The sequence below is a fragment of the Spinacia oleracea genome, chromosome 4 (assembly GCF_020520425.1).
Source record: "Spinacia oleracea cultivar Varoflay chromosome 4, BTI_SOV_V1, whole genome shotgun sequence".
NCBI classification, from domain to species: Eukaryota; Viridiplantae; Streptophyta; class Magnoliopsida; order Caryophyllales; family Amaranthaceae; genus Spinacia; species Spinacia oleracea.
The window spans coordinates 36,825,538-36,850,063 of NC_079490.1; the positions used below are offsets into that span (position 1 = coordinate 36,825,538).

General features: G+C 35.2%; 1 protein-coding gene and 1 long non-coding RNA gene across 12 annotated transcripts; one reads left to right on the forward strand and one right to left on the reverse strand.

Moving 5' to 3' along the window:
- Positions 1–4,984: 4,984 nt before the first annotated feature.
- LOC130471942 (uncharacterized) lies at positions 4,985–7,357 on the reverse strand. Its single transcript, XR_008932182.1, has 3 exons — positions 6,786–7,357; positions 5,380–5,468; positions 4,985–5,178 (listed from the first exon to the last, which is right to left on the reverse strand). It is a non-coding gene; the product is annotated as an uncharacterized lncRNA (long non-coding RNA).
- A 193-nt stretch (positions 7,358–7,550) lies between these two features.
- LOC110788544 (uncharacterized) lies at positions 7,551–23,142 on the forward strand. 11 transcript variants are annotated; one of them, XR_008932799.1, is made up of 8 exons: positions 7,626–7,866; positions 9,041–9,116; positions 9,744–9,829; positions 9,941–10,182; positions 11,714–11,771; positions 11,856–11,954; positions 12,050–12,713; positions 15,736–15,968. XR_008932799.1 is itself a non-coding variant. In XM_056843543.1 (7 exons), exon 7 carries the CDS (start codon positions 18,711–18,713, stop codon positions 19,917–19,919), a length of 1,209 nt encoding a protein of 402 aa, XP_056699521.1. In that variant the 5' UTR covers positions 7,552–7,866; positions 9,041–9,116; positions 9,744–9,829; positions 9,925–10,182; positions 11,714–11,771; positions 11,856–11,954; positions 17,133–18,710; the 3' UTR covers positions 19,920–22,614. The 11 variants fall into 11 exon arrangements, 7 of the variants coding, with proteins under 7 accessions (XP_056699523.1, XP_056699524.1, XP_056699521.1 ...); XM_056843543.1 differs by lacking the exons at positions 12,050–12,713; positions 15,736–15,968 and adding an exon at positions 17,133–22,614 and having other exon boundaries at positions 7,552–7,866; positions 9,925–10,182; XM_056843540.1 differs by lacking the exons at positions 12,050–12,713; positions 15,736–15,968 and adding an exon at positions 17,133–22,614 and having other exon boundaries at positions 7,555–7,866.
- The last annotated feature ends 1,384 nt before the right edge of the window (positions 23,143–24,526 follow it).

Sequence of the window (24,526 nt, forward strand, 5' to 3'; positions counted from 1 at the left end):
TGTTGTAATTTCACAATCTAGCTCCATAAGATATGGCATATCTACGTTGGAATAATCGAAGTCAATTAGTACTTGATTCGATCAATAATGGATCATAAAGACTTTTCCTATAATTTCTAAAACAAAATGCTCAAGTACCACCAAACTAAACCAAATTCGTCAAAGCTATTGAAAAGTAATTTCAGAATATCTTTTCATAATATATCTAAAGAGTTCCTAAACTCAGTGGGAGCTTAGTGTTTGTTATTCGACAAACTAAGGCCCAAGCATAGATATATGTTTCATTGTGATTTATTTAAATGAGACACAAGGGTATTGTTTCTACCACGAATTTTTGAGAACATAATGTTTGTTTGCTCGAAATAATGTCCTTTTGGAGATTCGTTTCCAAAATGACAAGTGGGAGAAAATAGACCTCGAAAGTTTTTCGAGGCGAACAACAAACATAAACGGACATTCTGGAGGCTTTTCGAAGTGCTTCAGAAAATCCGAACTTATTCTTTAAGGACTTTAGAAGTGGCTTTAAAGAATAGACATCTCTTAGAAAACTTTACAAGTGCTTCAAGGGGAACAGAATATTCAAAGGACTTTAAGTGGCTATTGATATTCTAATGTTTGATGTTCTATACCCAAGTAGGCATAGAATTCAAGTCACTGAAACTATGAGATTCTTCTATTAGATAGTGAAGAAACATAAGATCAGGTCAATGAAACTATGAGATTCTTCTATTAAATAGTGAAGAAACCTACAACTTGCAGTCAAACTATTATCATGTAGATTAATGAGTTTGTGACTTGTAAGAAAGCTATGACGAAACCCAGATTCCCTAAAATGGTTAGAGGCCATATATAGACTCAAATGTTTTAAATGGTTAGAGGCCATAAAACATACTCAATGTTTTGATGACAAAATTGAAATTTTGTTGATTTGCAAGAATAGTTTCACACCTATTGGTTGCAAGTTTGTTTTAAGGATAAAAACCATCAAACATGGAATTGTGTTCACACACAAAGCTAGATTAGTTGCTAAAGGTTACAAGCAAATTCATGGCATGGATTGTGTTGAAACCTCATGCAAAATCGTAATGCTTAAGTCTATAATTCAAGCAATGATTGCATATTGGTACATATGGCAATTGGATGACAAAACGTATTCCTCAATCAAATGATGGAATATAATATGTACATGGTATGTCATAGAATTTGTGGATCCAAATAAATGCTTGAAAAGGAAAGCTAGCTTATAAAATCTAAGTACAGATTTAAGCAAGCAATTGGGAATGGGAACTGTATTTTAAGTGAAGCTAATAAGCATTTTAGTTTCATAAAATATACATGATTCTTATAGATGTATAAGAAGTTTAGCGGGAGTACATAAAAACTTATTTGGTCCTATGTGTATCACACACATATCTCTCTATTGTGAAATAACATTCAAATGCTAATGACTTAGATTTGAAATTATTCATCAATAATGGACCATGGCGAAACTTAGTACATATTGGGTATTAAGATCTATTTACAAAGATCTTATAATATTGTTTTAGATTAAGTAATGGAATTTACTAAATCAAACACGAAAGTCTCCATTGGAGATATTCAACCCATGTGAATAAATCTAAGTAAAGGATGTTTTAACTATGTATAAGCATTTACTAAGTTAAACATCAAAGAGTCTAAATGAGATTCTTAACCTATATTATATGTCAAAGAATTTAGCTGAATTTAGTATCTACTGAAACTAGATAAGCTAAAGTTACATAAATAGAATTCAATTGGGAAATATTCTGCAAAAGAATTTATCATGTATGATATAATATGAGGATCGCCAAAAACGTATCGTATGACTTTAGGCATGACGAACATATACCAATCTCTATTGATCTAAGTGAAGATCAACTAGATTGAGATCAAGAATACTTATGGTACTTGAAATGGTACATAGGAATAGTTCTTGATTCAAGGAAATAAAGATATGCTAAATATTGATGCTACACGCATAAACACTGGCAAAGGATCAAGCAAGACCCTTTGGAGTTAACCATTGATAAGGACGAGCTATAGAGCATCGTGTTTTGAAATGGCAACATGGATTGGAGACCATGAGTTGTTGCGTGGGAAATTAAAATATTAATTTCTATGTTCTAAGATACAGCTGGAAAGTCTTCCACATGTCTGTGAACTGCTTGGATAAGTAAATCCAAACAAAGCATCACTAGCAACCTAAACAGTTGAAGTAAAAGTACTTATTGCCTAAGAAGCAATAAAACAGAGTTGTTTATATTAATGAGTTCTTCATTGAACTTTGGTGGATCACATGTCTGCTAACTTGATGGCTCTTCATTGCAAAATGCGTAGAACCACTATCGAAGTAAGAAAGACTAGATCACATAATAAACAAACTCAAAAGATCTTATCATCCTATCTCGAATATCATTCGATGAAAAAGATATTAAGACTGGCAAAGCATGATAACTAAACCTATGCAACAAGTGAGAAAGCAACACTCACATTGTAGCACTGGAAATCAAGCATAGCTTTGAATTCCATGAAATGTTTTAAAGATGGGTTCGAGGCCCATGGTTGTAAAACATTGGGGTTGAACATTTATCATATATGAAATGAATTTTCATATTCCATTTAATCTTGGTTTAGTATTAAATGATGAGTCCCTTCAAATTTGACGATATATTCAAGATAGACTGTCAGGACCAGTCCTGTGACTAAGAAATGTCTATCAAGTGAACTTGAATGTCAAATGTTGAAAATGGTCCCTAGTCGGAGTTTTCTATAAAATTGGACGCATAGAAAACGTTAGACGATTAGAATGCAAGATGACTAGTAGTTCTGTTTCTTGAACTATGTGGACATGGCAATGTCATAATCATTTGCATAGATACTTACTTTGGGAAGACTAGTATCGGACAAGACCTATGAAACTTTACTGTAAGAGATGAAAATCTGTCATAAGTAAATTTCATTAAAATTATTAGACACTAAATCCTCAATACCTGAGTGATTTGAGATTACTTGTTTGAGAACTGGTTGCTTTGACGTTGACCAACCGTCGCCCCGTAAAAGGAGGCTATAAAGGCAACGCTCAGGTAATCACCTATCAAACGAAGTCTAATCTCAAGATCGCAAGATTGGGATTGTCCTCCCATAAATCGGGATGAGATGCTTAAAAGTTGTACAAGGCCACTCGGAGAGCTAGAAACTGTGAAATGCATGGCCGTGCTCGGATGAATCATAGGCTATGATTATCCGTTTATTTGATCAGTTGAACTCTGAAACCGAGGAACACCTCTGGACATAATAAGGATGACAACTCTTACCTTATGTTCAAGAGCAAGCATCGAGCGGCAAAGGAATTAGGAAATGCACACTTGTCCCTAAGGACAAGTGGGAGACTGAAGGAAATAATGCCCTTGGTCCAAGTATGCATTCTATGTTAAGTCTAATAAATGCGGTTCAGTATTAATTAACAAGTTAATAATTCAGTGAGATCAAGTGAGCTGAATGCCTAGCTAGAGGCCGCTTCAGTTCAAGTGGAATTAATAATATTAATCCACAGCTTACTCTTGACTGAACCCGTAGGGTCACACAAATAGTACGTAAACGGATCAAGTATTTAATGGCATTAGATACTCCATCTATGGATATTCGGAATCGACGGATCTTGGTTTCAGTGGGAGCTGAGATCGTCACAGGCAAGAAATGAATACTCCGGAAACGATGATATTGCCGGAAACGGAAATATGGATCGTATCGGAAATATAAATATTATCCAAGTCGTAGATGTTGCCGGAAACGGAAACATGGTACGTATCGGAAAATATTATCGGAAATGGAAATATATTACCAGAATCGGAAATATTGCCGGAAACGGAAATATTGTCAGAATCGGAAATATTATCGGAATCGGAAAATAATTCCGGAAACGGAAATATTAAATATTTGTTCGAAACGGAAATAATTCCGGAATCGGAAAAATTAAATATTGTTCGTATCGGAAATGAATTCCGGAACCGGGAATTTAATCGGAATCGTATCGTACGAATTAGCATCGGACGAGGCCTGCCGGACGAAGGCCCAACACGAAGTCGGGCCATCGCCCAGCAAGCCAAACGCGCGCCACAAGCCCAGCCAAGGCAGCGCCCAGGCCTACCGCAAGGCAGGCCCAGCGCGCGCCAAGGCCACGGCTGCGTGGGCCTCGCTGCGTGGGCTGCTGCTCGCACGCACGCGCATGGGCGGCCCTTGAGGCTGCCGTGTGTGTGTGAGTTGTGTTCATGCATGATTCCTAAAACTATTAGAGTTAGTATATGATTACATTCCTATTCCTAAAAGGATAAATTAATTAATTAGAGTTCTTGTAGGATTCTAAGTTTAATTAATTCGTGTCCTACTAGGATTACAATTCCCTTTCCATAAATACGTGCCTAGGGTCACATATTTTCAGAGATTATTCAAGTATTCAAAGTGAGTTTTGGAGAGAAAATTCAGACACATTCCTTGACTATAAGTGCCGAAAATCTTTAGTACCTTAAGGGCGATTCTAGTTGGTCAATCTTAAGGCGGATCCGGACGTGCTGTGGACTATCTACGGAGGGACGACACTTGGAGTCCTAAAGACTTGTTCTTGTTCCGTTCGGGCGCAGCTAGGGAAGGCACGCAACAAAGAGTATGCATCTAAATTATGCTATATGATTATGTGTAAATAATATGTGTTCCTGGCTAAATGGTTTTTCCGCATGATTTATGAATTGTCATATGTATCATAACCTAACAGATCGTTCACAAAAATGGGTTTGAATTACTCTAAACGATTAAGAAACAAAAGAGATATTTTAATTTTAAAATTAGAAAACTGTAAAGTGGCAGTGATTACAAAAAAAACATACTTTAAGGTAGCAAATTAAAATATACTTTTTTTCGTAAGGTGGTACTTCGTAATACAAAAGTGGTGTATTTTTAAGGTAGTAAATACCAAAAAAATCATTTTATTTTCAACGGTATCCAATAAAATCATACCATATGGTATTGTAATACAATTAATTGGTATCAAGAATGAAAAAAACGGTTAAAAAACAGAAGATACTAACAAAAAAATAACAATGGTATCATTTTATCTTCAATGGTACTTACTTTTTGTCCACTTTTCTTCCTCTTTCTTCTGCGCTGCAGGATCCACCACATGTTATAGACTTAATCAACTATAAGAATTAACGACTAATCAAACCATCAACAATAATAATAAAGATTCCTAGTATAAACATGGAATTTCAAACCATATAAAACTAACTACTAATCATGAAATAAACAATGAAAATTAAATATAAAAAAGCAATAAATAAAAATAAAGAGAGAAACAAAAAGTACCTCAAAGATTTACATCAATGGAGTCCTAGTCTCATACGCACGTGTTGCGGGCGAAAATAAGAAGTAGATTTGTGTTGTTACATTTTAACCTGAAATAATATGTTAAAAATTTATATATGTGATGTGAGCGAATATAAGAAGTATATTTGTCTTATTACAAATAAAACTAAAAATATATATACAAAGTACAAAAAATTATTTAATAACTTATCTAAAGAAAAATTGACGGATCTATATTTTAGTAAAAATAGAAATAATGCAACAATGTAATAGAAAAAATAAAGCATAATATTTTTTATATGCATGCGATGCGTGCGAATATAAGGGGTTTTGCATTTAAATCAATTGTCTAGCCTGATTTATTTTCCTCAATAAACTTGATCAACCATTGTTTGTGTGTCGTCCTCTTTTCCCAAGTTATTAACATTAACAAACCATACTTATCTAAGGAGTATGGGAGGCCCCTCAAAAAACATATAGAAGAGAGAATTAAGTAGTAATTATTTGATTTGTTTTCCTCTTTTGTTAGTTTTCTGTTGTTATTTTATTCCTTTCATGTTATTTGACTAATCTTCCTAAATAACTTTTTTAATATTTATTTAATACAATTTAGATTTATTTAATTTTCATTGAGGGTATTGTAGTCTATTTTATAGGGTGATACCAAAATGTCATTACATTAATGACCTCATGATTTCTCTTATATAATAGAGAAGAAAAACTAGGGTTCATGAAAATAGAAGAGAGGAAAGGAACGTAAAAGATAAATTTAGGAATAAAAAGCATAAGACATAGAAATTAGATGAACATAACTTCCAATGAACCAAAATAAGACCAATTCGCATATCGGGCAAACAATCAACCAAAGTAATTGTATGACCCGATTCTCGACCGACCGTGACTTACCTTGAGAGTCCTACATGAGAGTTTGTTCAGACTGTTTATAAAGAATTGGAGTCGCCACCCTATTTTTACCCGAACATGGAACGGGTTTTTTGTGAAACCATTTAGGAAGAAGATATCCTCTAAGGATTGAACTGCTTTCGAAAAAAAAAATTAAGAAAACAATTTAAAAAATGATTAAGAACTCCATAGAAACACACAGAAAACAAATTAAAAAAAGGACTTTTCTTTATTGAAAATTGGTCTTTTGAAATCAAATCTTCGGGTTCGGGGTCTAGGTTAAGAAAATCGAACGTCTGGAACTCGTCTTCTCTTCTATTCTAAGGAATATGCTCTTAAAAAGACTTAATTTCTATTTTGAGTTGATTTATGGCTATTTAGATAAAAACACATAGATTTCACGTTGCCATACACATGCAAGCATTCTAAGAAAAAGGTTTCATTAAGCCAAGACAAGATTATTAATTCATGAAAGGATTGAGCATTGAAGTTTCACTACGTACCGATCATCATGGGATTTGAATCCACTCTCGGATGAAAACCATCATAGTTTGAAAAAATGTCTCAGTTTAAGTGGCCAATTCCACTTGGATATGAGGGATAATTAAATTGCGTTTTATTTTTTTTCTCAAAATAAGGTAATTTGTGATCCTTAATCAATTCATTCTAAGAATCAAAATGATCCACTTAGGATTGAGGAAATCACATTGATTAGTGATTACCATGAAAGTCTTATGAATAAGACGATTTCAACAAAAAGGTTTGCCCCGATTAGCGGCTTGAATGGATCAAAATGGTTTTTGTAGTAAATTATTAGAGATTCTCTTTGATAAATGTATTTTGAGAAAAAATTCCAACCATGAGAGTAATTTTTAGATTCTTTTTTGTTTTATGTTTGGCCTAATGGAATTGACCAAATAAAATAAGACATCCATCTAGGCCTCACCGCCAATTAAAGGGACAATCGGCTATTTAATCATATTTGATTATGATTTAATCCACCGAAATTTTATACAGAATAAGCTAGGGTTTTTGATGGAGATGAATTATATCACAACCTTATATGATTGATAAGTCAACCTAACACCTCGAATTTGAAATAAGGCTGTTATCATGCGTGAAATGCATTTTGACTTAATTGATCAAGCAAACAAGATCGTTTCACTCTCAATACATTGACAAGCTATATCTGGCAAGAATACCCTTGATATTGTACACAAAACCCGTTAAATCACTAGTAGAAAAATTATTAAAAGTGGTCTCCTGAAGATTGCCCTTATTCAATAAGAGCATCTCTTGATTGGCCAAGAAATAAAAATAAATAAAAAATTAAAAAAGTACAGCTGAAGCGCATCCTTTTGGCTTTGAGCATTAAACATTATTCTTAAACATAAAAATAAAATAAAAAGTCATCTCTTCCTCATCATCCTCGTATTCATCCTTGAGTTCTACACCGATGGTGGCGGTAGAACTCGTTTGACATTCGACTCTCTCTCTCTCATTTTCGCTCTGTGTTGCCGTAGATCTTCGTTCTTCGCAGTCATCGAATTCCCTCTCATCTAATTTTCTCTCTCCTCAATACTGGTAATTACGACCGCTCTTGTCTCTACATCTCTATCAATTGTGCGCAATTTTGATCGAATTTTGGATTGTGGTTTGCATTTGATTTTCCCTATTTCAATCTCATATTGATGTATTTTTACATTTCTAGAATTTGGCGTGTTATATACTGGTGATTTAGGGATTTGGGTCTGTTTTTCTTTCGATAATTTAAAGCACTATTGAGATGTTTGATGTTAGTCGAATATTAAGTATCTTATACTTTATTGATGAAATTTTCTTTGATTTTCTCAAATTTTGGCTTCTTTTACATAATTTACAAGTTTGGAGGCTGCAGTTTTTACTCCTGGATACCCTGCTTATTCTTGGAGGAGACTGTCTTTTTAGATAAATTGAAGTTGTTTGTCAAGAGTCAGCACCCAGTTCTTTCACTCCAAAATGTCAGCCAAATTTGGATTATGTATTTAGCTTTGGTTCCCTGTAAAAGAATTAATGAGATAGTAGGAAAAATAAGGAAACCAGAGTACCCTATAGCTAGAAATTAGATTATGGACAATTATATGACCTCTTAAATACTTTTAATTCAGTTATTTTAGTTTATTTTGTATAACTTGTTCAGAACCTCTTGACTCTGTATATTTACTCAAGTTGAATACATTCTCTGCATTCAACCTGTATTCACTCTGATATCCTGCTTCTATTTTCGAAATTTCTCATCCTTTGTAACTATAAAATATAGTATGTCTAGTACATGTCTGATACTCTGTCTGTCTGAAATCAGTTGTCCGTCTTGCTCATATTTAAGGAACGGAAATCATATAAATCAACCTTGTTTTAGGAAACGTGACAACTTTTTATGTGATCACTGATCAGTAATTCTCAGCTCACTAATATTGTTCTTTTGGCAAGGATATCAGTGTTAGTTGATACCATCAGATGATAAAAATTAAAAAAGCTTTCTTATGCCTTTTTTTAAAATGAATAAAAAATTCGCTGAGAAGGAAAAGCGCATCCTTTCTGCTCCTCCTCTTACGGTGGTCACTGTGCTTCTCTCCCTTTCACTGCTTCACATCTCCTTCTCTCTCCCTACCTAGCTTGCATTTACTCCACCTATTTCACTATGTAACTTAGGGTTCTCGAAAATTTTCTTTGACATTCGATTGAAGATTCGTGACTCTAATTATTGTCAATTTGCTAGTGAAGGAAGAGTTTTACAATGATTCGTGATTGGAATCTCATATTTTCCTCTATTTGAAGGTCAGGTGAAACTGGAGGTATGACGTTCTTTTCTCACGATTATGTTTTATTAGTCAATTGAACAAATAGGCTCGACATTCTTTATATAAATTGTATTCGCAACTAATCAATTGCAGTTGTTTTCTTTATTCGCATCTTAGGGTTTAAAATTGGTAATTCAAGTTCATAATACTATTTTAATAACAAATTTATGGATTGGCTTTTGGTGTAACAGATGTGTTATGGTTTATTTGAGTAATGTTGTTGGAATTTAAAATTTTATTTCATATATTACTAAGTTTACTAAATTTGTGATTGTTTGATGTTTGATTTGGTTGGATTGTGACATTCTCCTATTTTGATTTTCTGTTCTGAATTTTTGACGGGTTCAATCGCTTTTGGGTTTTTTATTAGATAATTTCGATGCCTTTTTTTATCAGTTTTTCCCAAGCTCCCCCTAAATATTGCCTTGCTAAGTGCCTTGGTTCCTTCTACATTGCTCAATTAAGTGACTGGCTCACCTGTTAAAAAAATATAAGAAGTATCCAGTGACCGGTTTGCTGATACTTTCTCAATTATGTGATTGTAATTAATCTCCTTATGTAGCTGAATTTTGCATCTGCAGTTTTGATAATTAAACTTTTACAAAATCTGTTTCTGAATAGATATGATTGATGTCTGTCTTCTTGCACTTGAGAGGACATAGCTGCAAGAATCTACTCATCACAGGATCACATAATTTTTCTAGATGGTAACTTTATAAAGCTTTGACGTCTATAGTAATTCTTTGAGGCTCCGACTGCTGTAGTCTGTAGAGTAGATATTCTGTTGAGTGATAGCTTGAAGTTGTAATCTTTTGCAGGTTATTCCTCTTATGCCAAAGATAAAGGATGGTTATAATATTATGTTTTGTGATGGCTTGAAGTCGTCCGTTTTGTTTTGACCTCGAGGATCAGCCCAAATTTATGCATACTAATTCAGATAATCTTGAACTCGAGGACGCTCCAATGGTGGAATCTATTTCCAACAGCCGCACCAGAGACCTCGACAGGCTTCTACTGCGCTCCGGCCACCTAGTTGGACCACTTTGAACCCAGTGCCGAGGTCTTCTTCTTTTTCTCATTCTTCCCTTCTATTTTCTGAACTAATCGATTACTTGGGCAACATTCATGTTTGTTTGCTAGTTTGTTCCCTTCTACTGCGCTCCGGCCACCTAGTTTGTTTGATAGTATAATCGAGTCGATTGTACATCCAATGCATTGTACAAGCGGAAAATCGCAGTGTAACTCGTTCAAAACCGCAGTTTAAATCAGCAGCAGATACGATCAGCTTCTGATCTGATCAGCAACAGATTTGCAGCAGCAGATCAGTAGCTGATCAGATCAGTAGCTGATCAGATCAGCAGCAGATCAGCAGCTGACCTGAGCAGTCTCTTATGCAATGCAATGCATTGTACAATCGAGGATTTCTTATGCATGTTTTACTTGTGGGAAAATAGTGGGTTTGGGGAATTTTACTTTTTAGTTTTATGTTGCCGCAAAGGAGGCATGGCAGTAGCTGCATGCGAGAATAGAACTCAGATCATTGATATAAACATTCCTAGAGACTACAGTGACTGAATCATTCATGAAATTGTAGAATCAAACTCGTAGCATTATTCTTAACTTTTCTTCTTGGGAGAGAAAAAAAGAAGATATACTTCTTTTACAGTAACTTCAGCTATCTAGATCTTATCCTGCAGAAATACACCAAACACCTGTCATGCATGGGTACTAAACTACTAACTCAAACCATGCTGTAGACATCTTCTTCTACTGACCTCTTGCTATTTTTACAACTAGAGATATAGTTTCCACCCCCTAGAAAAGGGGAAACATCGTGGTAATTCTTTGCCTTTGCTCCTCCAGAACCTTCTAAAATGCTACGTCGTTGTTGGCCTATAAATAGGTAATGCACTGGTGCACATCAACCCTATTTTGAACACATTGATCATCTCTTCCAAATAACAAGGCTCCTGCACTTCCTTATCAAGAACATCTTTGATTGGATTTCCCTCGTTGTAATGCCTCAATGCCCATTCTGCAAGATTTGTGTGTTCATCTCCTATGTGTGGCTCTTTCCCTGTTACTGGCTCGAGTAGAACTACTCCAAAGTTGTAGATGTCAATCTTTTCATTCACCTTGGTTGTGTGGCAATATTCTGCAATTCAAATTCAGATGTCACACACTTCACTGTCAGTTTATTATGTAGTTTAGCATATAGTTAGATTATGGAATTGAAATGTCCTAAATGCTAAATTTGCCTAATTCGCGGTAAATACTGCATGAAAATTTTAGCAGTAGAAGAATAATCTAGATATTTTACCTGGGGCCATGTAACCAAAAGATCCATCAACAGCAGAAACTGTGTGAGGATCATCTCCTTGCTTAGCCAAAATCTTTGCTAACCCAAAATCACCAATCTTGGCATTGAATTCAGAATCCAGCAAAATATTACGATCCGTGTTGGTCAAGTCACTATTGAATAAGTACATTCCGTATTTAGTTTTTTTGTACATATCAAATAAAACTTGCAATCATATTTTACATTCAAGCATTTAATGTTAATTAACTTCCAATGAATTGTGGAATTGCAGATTGTTGATGAAAATGAATGTCAAAAAAAGCGCACTTCCTCAATGGAAATCAGTTAAGGTAAATAATAACTTGTTCACTACTTATTGTACGGCCAAAACAATTACATTTCCTATTATCTAATTTATGTTCTCTTTAATCTAGTGCGCCCAACAAGAGGGTGGGGTCGAGTGTGGCTATTACGTGATGAAATTTATGCATGACATATTCAAAAGTTGCAAGGAAGTTCAAGATCTGAAAAAGGTACATAAAGTAGTATATTTATGATGTATTATTAGTGTAGACACCTAATTTGTGTCTCCCCTTTGGGATGATGACGATACCATTATCCTTGTTAGGTGATTGGAGTAACTCCAGGCGGAAATCCCAATTGCTAAGAACACCTCCAAAATCCAAGGTCCAAAATCCAATCCCCGAGGTCGTTCCCCTCCCGGAACTCGGTACAAAATACAACTTTCCAAATCCAATTTCAAAATCCGAGTACAATCTCAAAAAGTAGACCATCCCATTGGTTTTACTAGGCCTTTTCCATTCAAAATCATGTAAGGCAAGTCAAATTCGGGTGCCGACCCACAAAACCGAGCATGTCGGGCCCCGTCCCCTAAAACCGGAATTCAAAAACCCGAGAAGGGCTTGTTTTTAGACGCTAAACGATGCCTTAACCTCCAAGTAAATACAAAACGCTAAACCTAGTATTATTCGTACAATAGGTACAACGCTACAAGACAAAACAAGGATGATTCCCCGTCCTTGCTTTGGCGGCATTCAAGCCACGTCAGCAGCGCACTGCGCTGGCCTGGCGCCCTGCGCTGGCGTGTGCTGGCGTTTTGCACCATTCCCTCCTATAAATACCCCTCATTTCCATCGAAAAAAGGGGGGCACAACAATACAACGTCGTAATTTCGACATTAATTCTCAAAATACAACTCAAAACTCCTTAAAAACACATACAAAATTCCTAAAATCAAAAGCAATTGAGAGCTCTTGCCTAAATCTAACTAGGTAAATCCGAATCCCATTCTAATCTACTATGTTGCTTTGATTTCCAAATGATTAGAAAGTTGGTGTTTTTTAATCAATAAAAAACACCACTTGCAACAATCACACATGTTTTCCAAAAATACAAACTTTTTCAAAATACAAAATACAATTTTCAAAGATTCAAGGATGTCCAAGTTGTTTACAATCATCTCTTGGGCTAAAATCAGCATCAAACATGGGGTCATCAAAGATAAACACCTTTTAACATTTAACGGTTTAGTCTTTGAGATTCAAAACTCCATTTTCAATATACAAGTTCAAGTCTTCAATTTTCAAAGATCTTGCCATGTTTAGGGTTATTCATAGTTATTTCCCTAAACTAGGATCATTTCAAGTTCAATTTTCAAACATTCCAAGTTCAAATTTCAATCATTTCAAGTTCAAATTTCAAACATTCCAAGTGCAAATTTCAATCATTTCAAGTTCAAACATTTCAATATTCAAGATTTCAATTTCAAGTTCAATATGCAAAATCTAGGATATTTGGGTTGAGCAACCTCTCCCAAATTGAGATTTTTGGCTTTGAATTCGTGTCGGGCGCACTTATTTTTAAGGAGCCGTTTGGCGTTCGAATCTCATGTTCCCAAGTACCAATTTCAATTATGCACCTTTCAATATTGCAATTTCAATATCGCACCTTTCAATATCGCACTTTCAATGTCGCACTTTCAATATCGCACTTTCAATACCGCAATTTCAATTCCGCACTTTAAATTCCGCATCTTTACTTGCCTAGTCCATTTCTAGGCAATGTGGACCTACTCCCTAGTCCTTTTCTAGGGGGTCTTGTATTTACTAATTCCGCACTTTATTTAGTATTGTGATTTTTCTTTATGTGCTTTATCGCTTTCATCACCAACATGCTAAATACAACAAAATACAAAGGTTACATCATGCTTAACGAAGATATTTTTGGACAAACCGGCCTTAGGTTCCTCAAATCAATCTTTAAAGCAAAGTGACCACCGTACAATTAGAAATTCTATTTTGCTCTAAAACTCAAACCCACATAGTCTAATCTTAGGGTTTATTTTCGAACTAATGTTGTGCCAACGTACTTGAATATTTCTAAAGCTCGCCGAATAAGCATTTTCGTTCCCGAGCCCGGATCTCACCCATCCGTTTTAAGGACTCAAGGCCTTATCCAAAAATAGAGTCATTTACGGTCTTTCTAAACAAGAACTTAAATAAAGTTTGGTGGCGACTCCTTCGAGGTGCAAAAATTTAAGCGGTTCTCTAAACGAGCCGGCCGGCCTACAAACCCCCCTTGTAGGAAACGGGAAAAACCCCCTCCCTACAATTAGGCTAGAAATTAATTAAAAAAACTATTCGCCTATAATTGGCATGAACCGTCGAAAATGCCATTTTGGGCCAAATATGACATATATCGTCCCAAATGAGCCTTATGTGTGCATAAAGAACTTGAAATGAATCTTAGTAACCTCTAACTAAGCATATGAAACATAAAAAAGATTTAGAAAGTGTCCTTAGGTTCATTTGTTGGTAGTTGGGATCGAAAATGCCATTTTTGGCCATAAATGACCTATATCGACCCAAATGACCCATAGGCGTGCATAACGAACTTGAAATGAGTCTTATAAACATATAAATAATCATATGAATCATGAAAAAGATTTAGAATTTGGACTTAGGTTTGTTTGTTGGTAGTTGGGATCGAAAATGCCATTTTTGGCCATAAATGACCTATATCGACCCAAATGACCCTTAGGCGTGCATAACGAAGTTGAAATGAGTCTTATAATCATATAACTAATCATAAGAATCAGGAAAAACGTTTAGAACATGGATATAGGTTTGTGTGTTGGTAATTGGGATCGAAAATGCCATTTTTGGCCATAAATAACCTATATCGACCCAAATGACCCTTAGGCGTGCATAACGAACTTGAAATGAGTTTCATAAACATATAACTAATCATATGAATCATTAAAAATGTTTAGAATTTGAATATAAGTTTGTTTGTTGGTAGTTGGGATCGAAAATGCCATTTTTGGCCATAAATGACCTATATCGACCCAAATGACCCATAGGCGTGCATAAAGAACATGTAATGAGTCTTATAATCATATAACTAATCATATGAATCGTGAAAAACGTTTAGAATATGGAAATAGGTTCGTTTGTTGGTAATTGCGATCGAAAATGCCATTTTTGGCCATAAATGACCTATATCGACCCATATGACCCTTAGGCGTGCATAACGAACTTGAAATGAGTTTCATAAACACATAACTAATCATATGAATCATGAAAAATGTTTAGAATATGGAAATAGGTTCGTTTGTTGGTAGTGGGGATCGAAAATGCCATTTTTGGCCATAAATGACATATATCGGCCCAAATGAACCATAGGCGTGCATAACGAACTTGAAATGAGTCTTATAATCATATAACTAATCATCTAAATCATGAAAACGGTTTAGAATGTGGATATCAGTTCATTTGTTGGTAGTTGGGATCGAAAATGCCATTTTTGGCCATAAATGACCTATATCGACCCAAATGACCAATAGACGTGCATAACGAACTTGAAATGAGTCTTATAATCATCTGACTAATCATATAAATCATGAAAAAGGATTAGAATGTGGAAAGAGGTTCGTTTGTTGGTAGTTGGGTTCGAAAATGCCATTTTTGGCCATAAATGACCTATATCGACCCAAATGACCCATAGGCATGAATAAAGAACTTGAAATGAGTCTTATAAACATATAACTAATCATATGAATCATGAAAAATTTTAGAAAGTGTCATTAGGTTCGTTTGTTGATATTTGGGATCGAAAATGCCATTTGGCCAAATATGATCTATATCAAGCCAAATGAGCCTTAGATGTGCATAAATAACTTGAAATGAATCTTAGTACACTCAGAAAGTTGTTTTCGCGACCAATATAATTTCTGTTTTCGCATATGAAACTTAATTTAATTTAATGGTTTACATGTACGTTGTTCTTTTAAAGGTTTTCAAAACTCCAAGGGAGGGGCCGTTTAACAAAGAGGAGTTGGATGAAGTTCGAGATAAGTGGGCTACTTACTTTAACGATTGTGAACTAACCTCAGTGTAATAAATAGAGCAGGCTTGTAGTTATCCGTGACTCTTACATTATTTTTTTATTTATCGATTTAATTAATTACATTTGAATTAATTCGGTAATATTATAGGAAATTTGAAATTTATATCATTTTTGAGGAATGTCAAGCTGATTTTGGTGAAACAGTATTCTATAAATTATAATGCAGAATTTTATATTGCAAAATCAAAAATTATATTGCAGGATATCAGGAATTATATTGAAGAATTTTTTTAAAAATTTTTTTTTTTTAAAAAAAAAAAACTCAAAAGTTGCCCTTGTTTGCAACAAGAGCAACTTATGTTAAGCTTATAAGTTTCCCTTGTTGCAAACAAGAGCAACTTATGTGAAACTTATAAGTTGCCCTTGTTGCAAACAAAGGGCAACTTATAAGCTTATAAGTTTCCCTTGTTAAGGGAAAGTTTTGATAATTTTACAAAAGTGTCCCAGCCATAGGTGGCCCTTATAAAGGGCAACTTATAAGCCTATTTTAAGGGCAACTTATGATGTTTTTTCCTCTGGTGAATTGCATATTGTTATGGGTTTGAGTAAAGTTATTTTATAACATATTTTGCTAATTGTTACAAAATTTAAAAAATTTAATATTTCTTCACTTGTTTCTGAAATCATCTTTGTTATTTTTTTGTAATTTTTCACAAAATTTAAAAGTTTAAATTTCTTTACTTGTTTTTGAATTCATCTCTGTTTTTTTGTATTTGTTACAAAATTTAAAAGTCTAAATTTCTTTAATTGTTTCTGAAATCATCTCTTAGTTATAATTGGAAATATTATTAAATGGTTCATTGGTTTAAAGTTTATTAAAATTTTGAGAGTGAAAACTCATTTTAAAGAAAACTTACCATTTTCCCTAAACCTTACCTAAATTGATTCTAGGAAAGTAAAATTGGGTGGAATGGTGATGAGCGACATTTATGTCGCTCTTAGCTTAGGATTTTAGTTCATTTCACTAGCATTTTATTACTATTTTTCCTTAGTTTTATCGTTTTTAGTTCGTTTATCGCATTTTTGCATTAATCGTAATATTTTCTCGTCTTGCGTATATTTTAGTCGTTTTTTGCTTTAAACGTGCCTTTTGTGCGCATTCTCATTGCGTAAGGGTCATTTTGAGTATTAACGTGTTAAATATTGTGTCATTATGCTTGACGATGTTTAATATGACTTTACGATTTGCAAAAGTGCGATACGAATTAATAACATGCTATGCGATTTAATAAGTGTGCTAGGAGATTTTGATAACTTGGCTATTCGTTGTTTGTTGAGTGCAGCGACGATGTTTCTCTGTGCAGCGACGAAGCAAGACACGAGCATTTGAGTGACCAGCAACACGCGAGCAGCCACAACTGAGCAGCAAGAGCGGCGCGCAACACAAACTGCCACAGCTTCAGCGATGTGCGGTCGCACAGGCAGTCTGTGCGGTCGCATTGGCCTGCTGTGCGGGCGTTTTATAGAGCTCGGGCACACAGATCATCCATTCGAGATCAGTAGCCTCTGAGTTTTGTTGTGCGACCGAACAACATGTTGTGCGCCGAACAGAACTTTGTACAACCACGCGTACCCTCTGTTCGATCGCACAGCTTCGCGTGTTTGCTATTATAAAAGCCTAAATCGCAGAATTGTTGAGCATTGCGTAGTTAGTTAGTTTCCATTTTCAGATTTCATAATTAGAATTTTAGAGAGAGAATTAGATTAGGGATTAGATTAGAGGTTAGGATTAGGAATCTTAGCTTAATCTTTCAATTCCTAGTTGAATTCAAACATTAAATTTCAGATTTCTCTTCTCTTTCATTTGAGTTTTTTCTTCAATTTTGTTCTTCAATTTTAGTGCAACTTCAATGATTCAAGGTATAATTCTTAATCTCCTTTTTGATTTGTTCTTACATTCTTTTAATGCTTGATTAATTTCGTTTAAGCTTTGATTTCATTGTTGAATTCTAGAATTAGTTTCATATTTTGAATGTTGATGATTTTTCCCCCAATTTTGATATTTGAATTTTTTGAATTTTGTTGATTCAATTAGTTTCATTGTTGCAATTATAGTTTCATGATTAGGATTAGTTTTAGTTTAATCTTAGTCATAATCATGCCTATTGAATAGTTCATAGTCTAGAGATTTGGGTTGAAGCCTTGAATTAGAATTAGGGATTTTGGAGATGATTTTGTGATTGATTTTGTGATTAAATGGATTAATTGATGTTTGATTCCATGTCCAGTTAGTTTAGGATTAGCTAACCTAAATTTCTAGAATAATGGAGTGTTAGGCTTCGAATTGGCGCGAGAGCGTGATTAGTTGCTTGAATTTACTTTGACTTGATTCTTCGTTCTTAACTTCCTCTTCGAGTCTTGATTGTAGCGAGAGCTAGATTAGGATTGGATGAGCATGGCTCGTCGAAGCCGCAAATGGTCATTGCATTCATTCATTAGTCATTGTATATCATGAGCATTATTGATCTTCGGAACTCCCAATTCAAGTTCCATAGCCAATTCCCGAAGTCTCTAGAATTTCTTTACTTGTTTATATTTCATACTTGTGTTTTTTTATTTCAATAGATAAATACATAAATTCATTTTCCATTTGAATTAGCTTTTGAACGCATTAGATTGAATAGTCAAACATAACCATTATGTTAGGACGATCCCTATGCTTGCCACTATAATCCAATATAGTCGGTTAGTTTAGGAATTTATAAATTTTGTTTGATTGAGAGGTATCCGTGAACGACCGAAAATCGGCTTGTCAAAATGGCGCTGTTGCCGGGGACTGGCATCATTGTTTTATTTTTCTCTCTAGTTCACTAGTCTAGTTCATTTTCTTTTCTTTTCATTTTCAAATAAAATCAAAAAACATGTCAAGAGTGTTCTCATTTCCTCAAGGTGTTCATGAACCATTTTGGATTTATTATAATAGAGTGAATGCGGTGATTGAATATCGTCGCACCCATGGAACTCTTAATGGTTTAAGGGCACGTGACACTTGCAATGTCATATATAATGGTGTGAATAGGGAAACTTTTAAGATTCTTCAATCCAATTGTAATGGAGAGCTTCAAAACATGCATTGGAGAGATTTCCCTATCTTTTCGTGGTTTGCTAGAGTTCAATATTTTGACTCTCATGCTTATTCTCATGATTTTTTGCATCCTTGCATGAATGTCAATGATTTCCCCCATGATTCTAATGTTAATATTCATGAGCTTGATGACAACCATTCTCCCCAAGTCGATTTTCAAAACTCCTTGCATTTTGAATTTTCAAAATCTTGCCCGGAATCTCCTAAAGCTCAAATCGATGACATTGACCGAACCATTAATCCATTTATGTTTTGCAATGTTATTGATGATGATGATGATTATAATTCATATTATGCTAAGGATGAAGATCGAATTAGTGAAGGGAATGATGTTGAAAAGGGTGAGGTATCGAACTTTGATGTTGTTCCTTTTTCTCCCCCCCCCCCTCCCTTGAGCACAAGTGACTCTCACCCCATTGATGATTTCCCATTGGATTTTGAGGATAATTTGGGCCATTTGGGATGTGATAGTTCTATTGAGGACGTCATTGAGTGTGAAGCACCTAATTTGGTGGTTTTTGATGCCTCCGAGAATAATAATGTAGTTGATGTTGTGAATTTGATTGAAGGTTCTTTTGTTGAGATTTCTTCTCTTTGTGATGTGAGTGAAGTTGCTTGTGAACCTTTTGTTCCCACTCCCTTCCCTCATACCCCTTTCCGACTCAAGAAACTCGAGATTTATCCTTCCTTTCCCATCTCTCTTCCTTATTTTCTCCGAGCCCCACCACTTGAGGATTCTCCCCCCTCCATTCATCCCCAAATGCCATATTTGAACATTATTGAGGAAATTGGTTCTCTTGCCACCCAAAACGAGTTCGTTGAGGAGAATGAGGCTTATCTTTATCCTTTTTCTCTTTCTCCTTTTGATTCTTCTTCTTATTTTCTTACTTTTCCTTTTGATTTTTCTTACTCTTGGCACCTCACCCCCCATAGGCATAGAGTTGCATTTTACTTTGTGCATGCTTCTCACTTGACTCTTGCCTAATTTTTACTCTTGGATATGTTTGCCAATGCATTTGACAAACTATTGCTATCATTGTCGGGGTACTTACTAGAGGTAAAGGTCGTCAAGCTAATGACGTAAAAAGAGCGCTTCTCAGGAGGCAGCCTGTGGGTTTTGGCCATTTGGCCCTTGTATACTAATTTTTCTTGATTTTTGAGTTTTTGTGCCTCTAGCTTCCTTGATGTGGAAATCTTTGCATCCATCTTTGCCATGTCCGGCTATTCCTATTGGTGAGTTCGTTCGTTATTACGGTTCTTTGCGGGACTTGCTCCCACGACATATCCGGTAATATCCTTCTAACTCACATGCATTCTTTTGGATCGGGCATCATTCATGTGGGGCATTGGTTAGATGGGTAGCTGTGCCCCTCCTAGTTTCTTTTTAGGCCTTAAGGACATGGCCTAATTAAGGCTTGGGGGGAGATTCTATTGTTTGGTTGCTACTTTGATCTCCATGTGATGGATTGCTTGATTTTGTGAATATTTTGGATTTTGTGCATATTTCTTGATTAGTTTCATTGATTTTCTTTATTTTCTTTTTTCCTTGTTATTTCCTTTTCTTTTCCTTATTTTCATTTTCATTTCTTTTTCTTTCTTTTTCCTTTTCGATCTTTGTCAAGGCAAGTTTTTCTAGTTTTTAAGAATTATTCTTGATTCGGGCATAATAAAAATGGAACTTGTAGACTAGAATGCTTGTATTCCTAATTGGTAGAGGTATGCACGGTTTTGAATGTCTTAGTTCGAGTCTAGGATTTGGGTGTTAAGGTAGTCGTTTTAGAACTTTGGGTAGCATGAGCCTTGAACCCTTGGTTTGTGGTAAGAAGGTGTCGTTCTCTCTAGTAACTTTAAACCGGAGAGGATAGTATTTGCTCCCATTTGTGAGGATCATGTTCATTTTAGCCCAAACACAAGTATACAAATTTTGAGTGGCATAGATCCTTGGCTTGACTTTCCTATATCCCGGATTTGACTATTTCCTTCCCGAGACCGCGACCGAACTCCTTTAGGGGACGATAGAGGCATTTCTTTCGGTGACTATTTTTCTTTTTTAGGATAGGACTTTATTTTTATTTTTCCATCATATTTTTGCTTGCATTTTCCCACTTGCTAGCCATTTGAGCCTTTCCCCTTCATTTCTTATAAGCTCATTACAAGCCTATTAGCCTTTGTTTTTTTTTCCCCCTTAGAAGTGATAATGAAGCTTTGTGTTATTGTGCTTTATGGTTTTGAATGATTATGCCAATGATGAGGAATGTTGGTTGTTGGTTGGAATGGAAAGTTATGGAAATGTGATGTGTATAGTGAATAAAAAGGCAAAAAGAGAAAGGAAAGTTTTGAAAAAGCCAAAAACATAGAAAAACAAGGCAATGAGAAAAGTTTCTTTTGAAACACCAAAAAAAGAAAAATTCAAATGAAGAAAAGTTCAAAAAAAAGAGTATAGTTTAGTTTAGTTGTTGAATAAGCTTGGGGGTGTCCTAAATAAGTGGTATGAGTTTGTTTTGGTTCTATTTGCTTGAGTAAAGTTCATTTTTGCGCTTCACTTTAGGATTAAGCACCAATTTCCAAATTTGTTCCACACCCTACCCCTAGCCTATGCATTACACCCTAAAATCCCTCTTGACCCTTTTGAGTTGAGTCATTGTCGGTGGAGGGAGGAATCGGTCAAATCTATGGAACGGGATTGTCATGCTAAGATGTCGATTAACCTTCTCTCCTCTCTGGCAATTCTTGTCTTTTCCGTCGCCTTCACGGTGTCATGAGAAGCTATCTTTGAGGGTGAATAGGATCTAGAGAGTGACGCGGTAAGATCGGTTGAAGGGGGATAGGCAAGTGAATACCCTTAGTTCTCTATGCTTCATACTTGAATCCTTCACTCGACTTAGGACATTTGTTAGCGTGCATTCATTTATTGATTTAGTAATATTAGCATTCTCTTGTGCTCGTTCCGTAATAAAAGCCCGTTTCTTGGATTTTGAAGTTTATTTTCCTTTATTTTCCTTTCTTTTCTTTTCTTTTCCTTTCTTTTCTTTTCTTCCCTTTTTCTTGGTTTGTTTTCCCTTTTTAGGTCTTGCCATGATAGAATTTTTGGAAGAGTTATGGGTTGTTCTCTTTGGAAACCCTTGTGAGATCCCACTCGCGCTCATGAGCGATTGTGGGGTTTAAAGAGCTTGTTGCATGTGCTTAAATGCAACCGTGATTCCTACGAAATTGAGTTAGTGTGCATTCTTGTAGTTCTTATTTTCGTAATTTTGATTTCGAATAATTTAGCTCATTCTCCTCCCCGTTTCTCATTCTAACTTTGCTTGAGGACAAGCAAAGGTTTAGCTTGGGGGAGTTTGATGAGCGAAATTTATGCCGCTCTTAGATTAGGATTTTAGTTCATTTCATTAGCATTTTATTACTATTTTTCCTTAGTTTTATCGTTTTTAATTCGTTTATCGCATTTTTGCATTAATCGTAATATTTTCTTGTCTTGCGTAGATTTTAGTCGTTTTTGCTTTAAACGTGCCTTTTGTGCGCATTCTCATTGCGTAAGGGTTGTTTTTAGTATTAACGTGTTAAATATTGTGTCATTATGCTTGACGATGTTTAATATGATTTTACGATTTGCAAAAGTGCAATACGAATTAATAATATGCTATGCGATTTTGATAACTTGGCTATTCGTTGTTTTTTGAGTGCAGCGACGATGTTTCTTTGTGCAGCGACGAAGCAAGCCATGAGCATTTGAGTGACCAGCAAGACGCGAGCAGCCAAAACTGAGCAGCAAGAGCAGCGCGCAACACAAACTGCCACAGCTACAGCGCTGTGCGGTCGCACAGGCAGTCTGTGCGGTCGCACAGGCAGTCTGTGCGGTCGCACAGGCAGTCTGTGCGGTCGCACAGGCAGTCTGTGCGGTCGCACAGGCCTGCTGCGCGGGCGTTTTACAGTGCCCAGGAGCACAGATAAGCCATTCGAGATCAGTAGCCTCTGAGTTTTGTTGTGCGACCGAACAGCATGTTTTGCGACCGAACAGAACTTTGTGCGACCACACGTACCCTCTGTTCGATCGCACAGCTTCGCGGGTTTCCTATTATAAAAGCCTAATTCGCAGCATTGCTAAGCATTGCGTAGTTAGTTAGTTTCCATTTTCAGATTTCATAATTAGAATTTTAGAGAGAGAATTAGATTAGGGATTAGATTAGAGGTTAGGATTAGGAATCTTAACTTAATCTTTCAATTCCTAGTTGAATTCAAACATTAAATTTCAGATTTCTCGTCTCTTTCGTTTGAGTTTTGTTCTTCAAATCTGTTCTTCAGTTTTGGTGCAACTTCAATGATTCAAGGTATAATTCTTAATCTCCTTTTTGATTTTTTTCTTTCATTCTTTTATTGCTTCATTAATTTCGTTTAAGCTTTGATTTCATTGTTGAATTCTAGAATTAGTTTCATATTTTGAATGTTGATGATTTTTCCCCCAATTTTGATATTTGAATTTTCTGAATTTTGTTGATTTAATTAGTTTCATTGTTGCAATTAGTTTCATGATTATGATTAGTTTTAGTTTAATCTTAGTCATAATTATGCATATTGAATAGTTCATAGTCTAGAGATTTGGGTTGAAGCCTTGAATTAGAATTAGGGATTTTGGAGATGATTTTGTGATTGATTTTGTGTTAAATGGATTAATTGATGTTTGATTCCATGTCTAGTTTAGGATTAGCTAACCTAAATTGCTAGAATAATGGAGTGTCAGGCTTCGAATTGGCGCGAGAGCGTGATTAGTTGCTTACATTTACTTAGGCTTGATTCTTCGTTCTTAACTTCCTCTTCGAGTCTTGATTGTAGCGAGTAGATTAGGATTGGATGAGCATGGCTCGTCGAAGCTGCAAATGGTCATTTCATTCATTCATTAGTCATTTCATATCATGAGCATTATTGATCTTCGGAACTCCCAATTCAAGTTCCATAGCCAATTCCCGAAGTCTCTAGAATTTATTTACTTGTTTATATTTCATACTTGTGTTTTTTATTTCAATAGATAAATATATAAATTCATTTTCCATTCGAATTAGCTTTTGAACGCATTAGATTGAATAGTCAAACATAACCATTCTCTTGGGACGATCCCTAAGCTTGCCACTATAATCCAATATAGTCGGTTAGTTTAGGAATTTATAAATTTTGTTTGATTGAGCGGTATCCGTCAACGACCGGAAATCGGCTCGTCAAGTGGCCCTTTACTTATTGAAGGAATTTTAGAGATTAATTATTGGTAAGATAACGACGATAATTGGTAAGATAACGACGATAATATTAATTCACAAGAGGATTTTAAAGGCATTGAATAAACTTCTTCATTTGTTTAGATTATTTGAATTAAATATTTACATTGAAAAGAAATTATTATTCCTATTTAAAAAACATATTTAATGACTTGGATATTAGTTTGTGGAACTTTTTGGTGATTTTTAAAGAGTTTTCAAAGTTTTTTTTTTTTTTTGACATTGGATAAAAGTGCATGAAAATAAAAACCTAATTAGTCATAGATCTAACATCCACCGGCGTAACGAATTGAAGTCCATCTTTCGCTGCTCTTGTTGCCAGAAC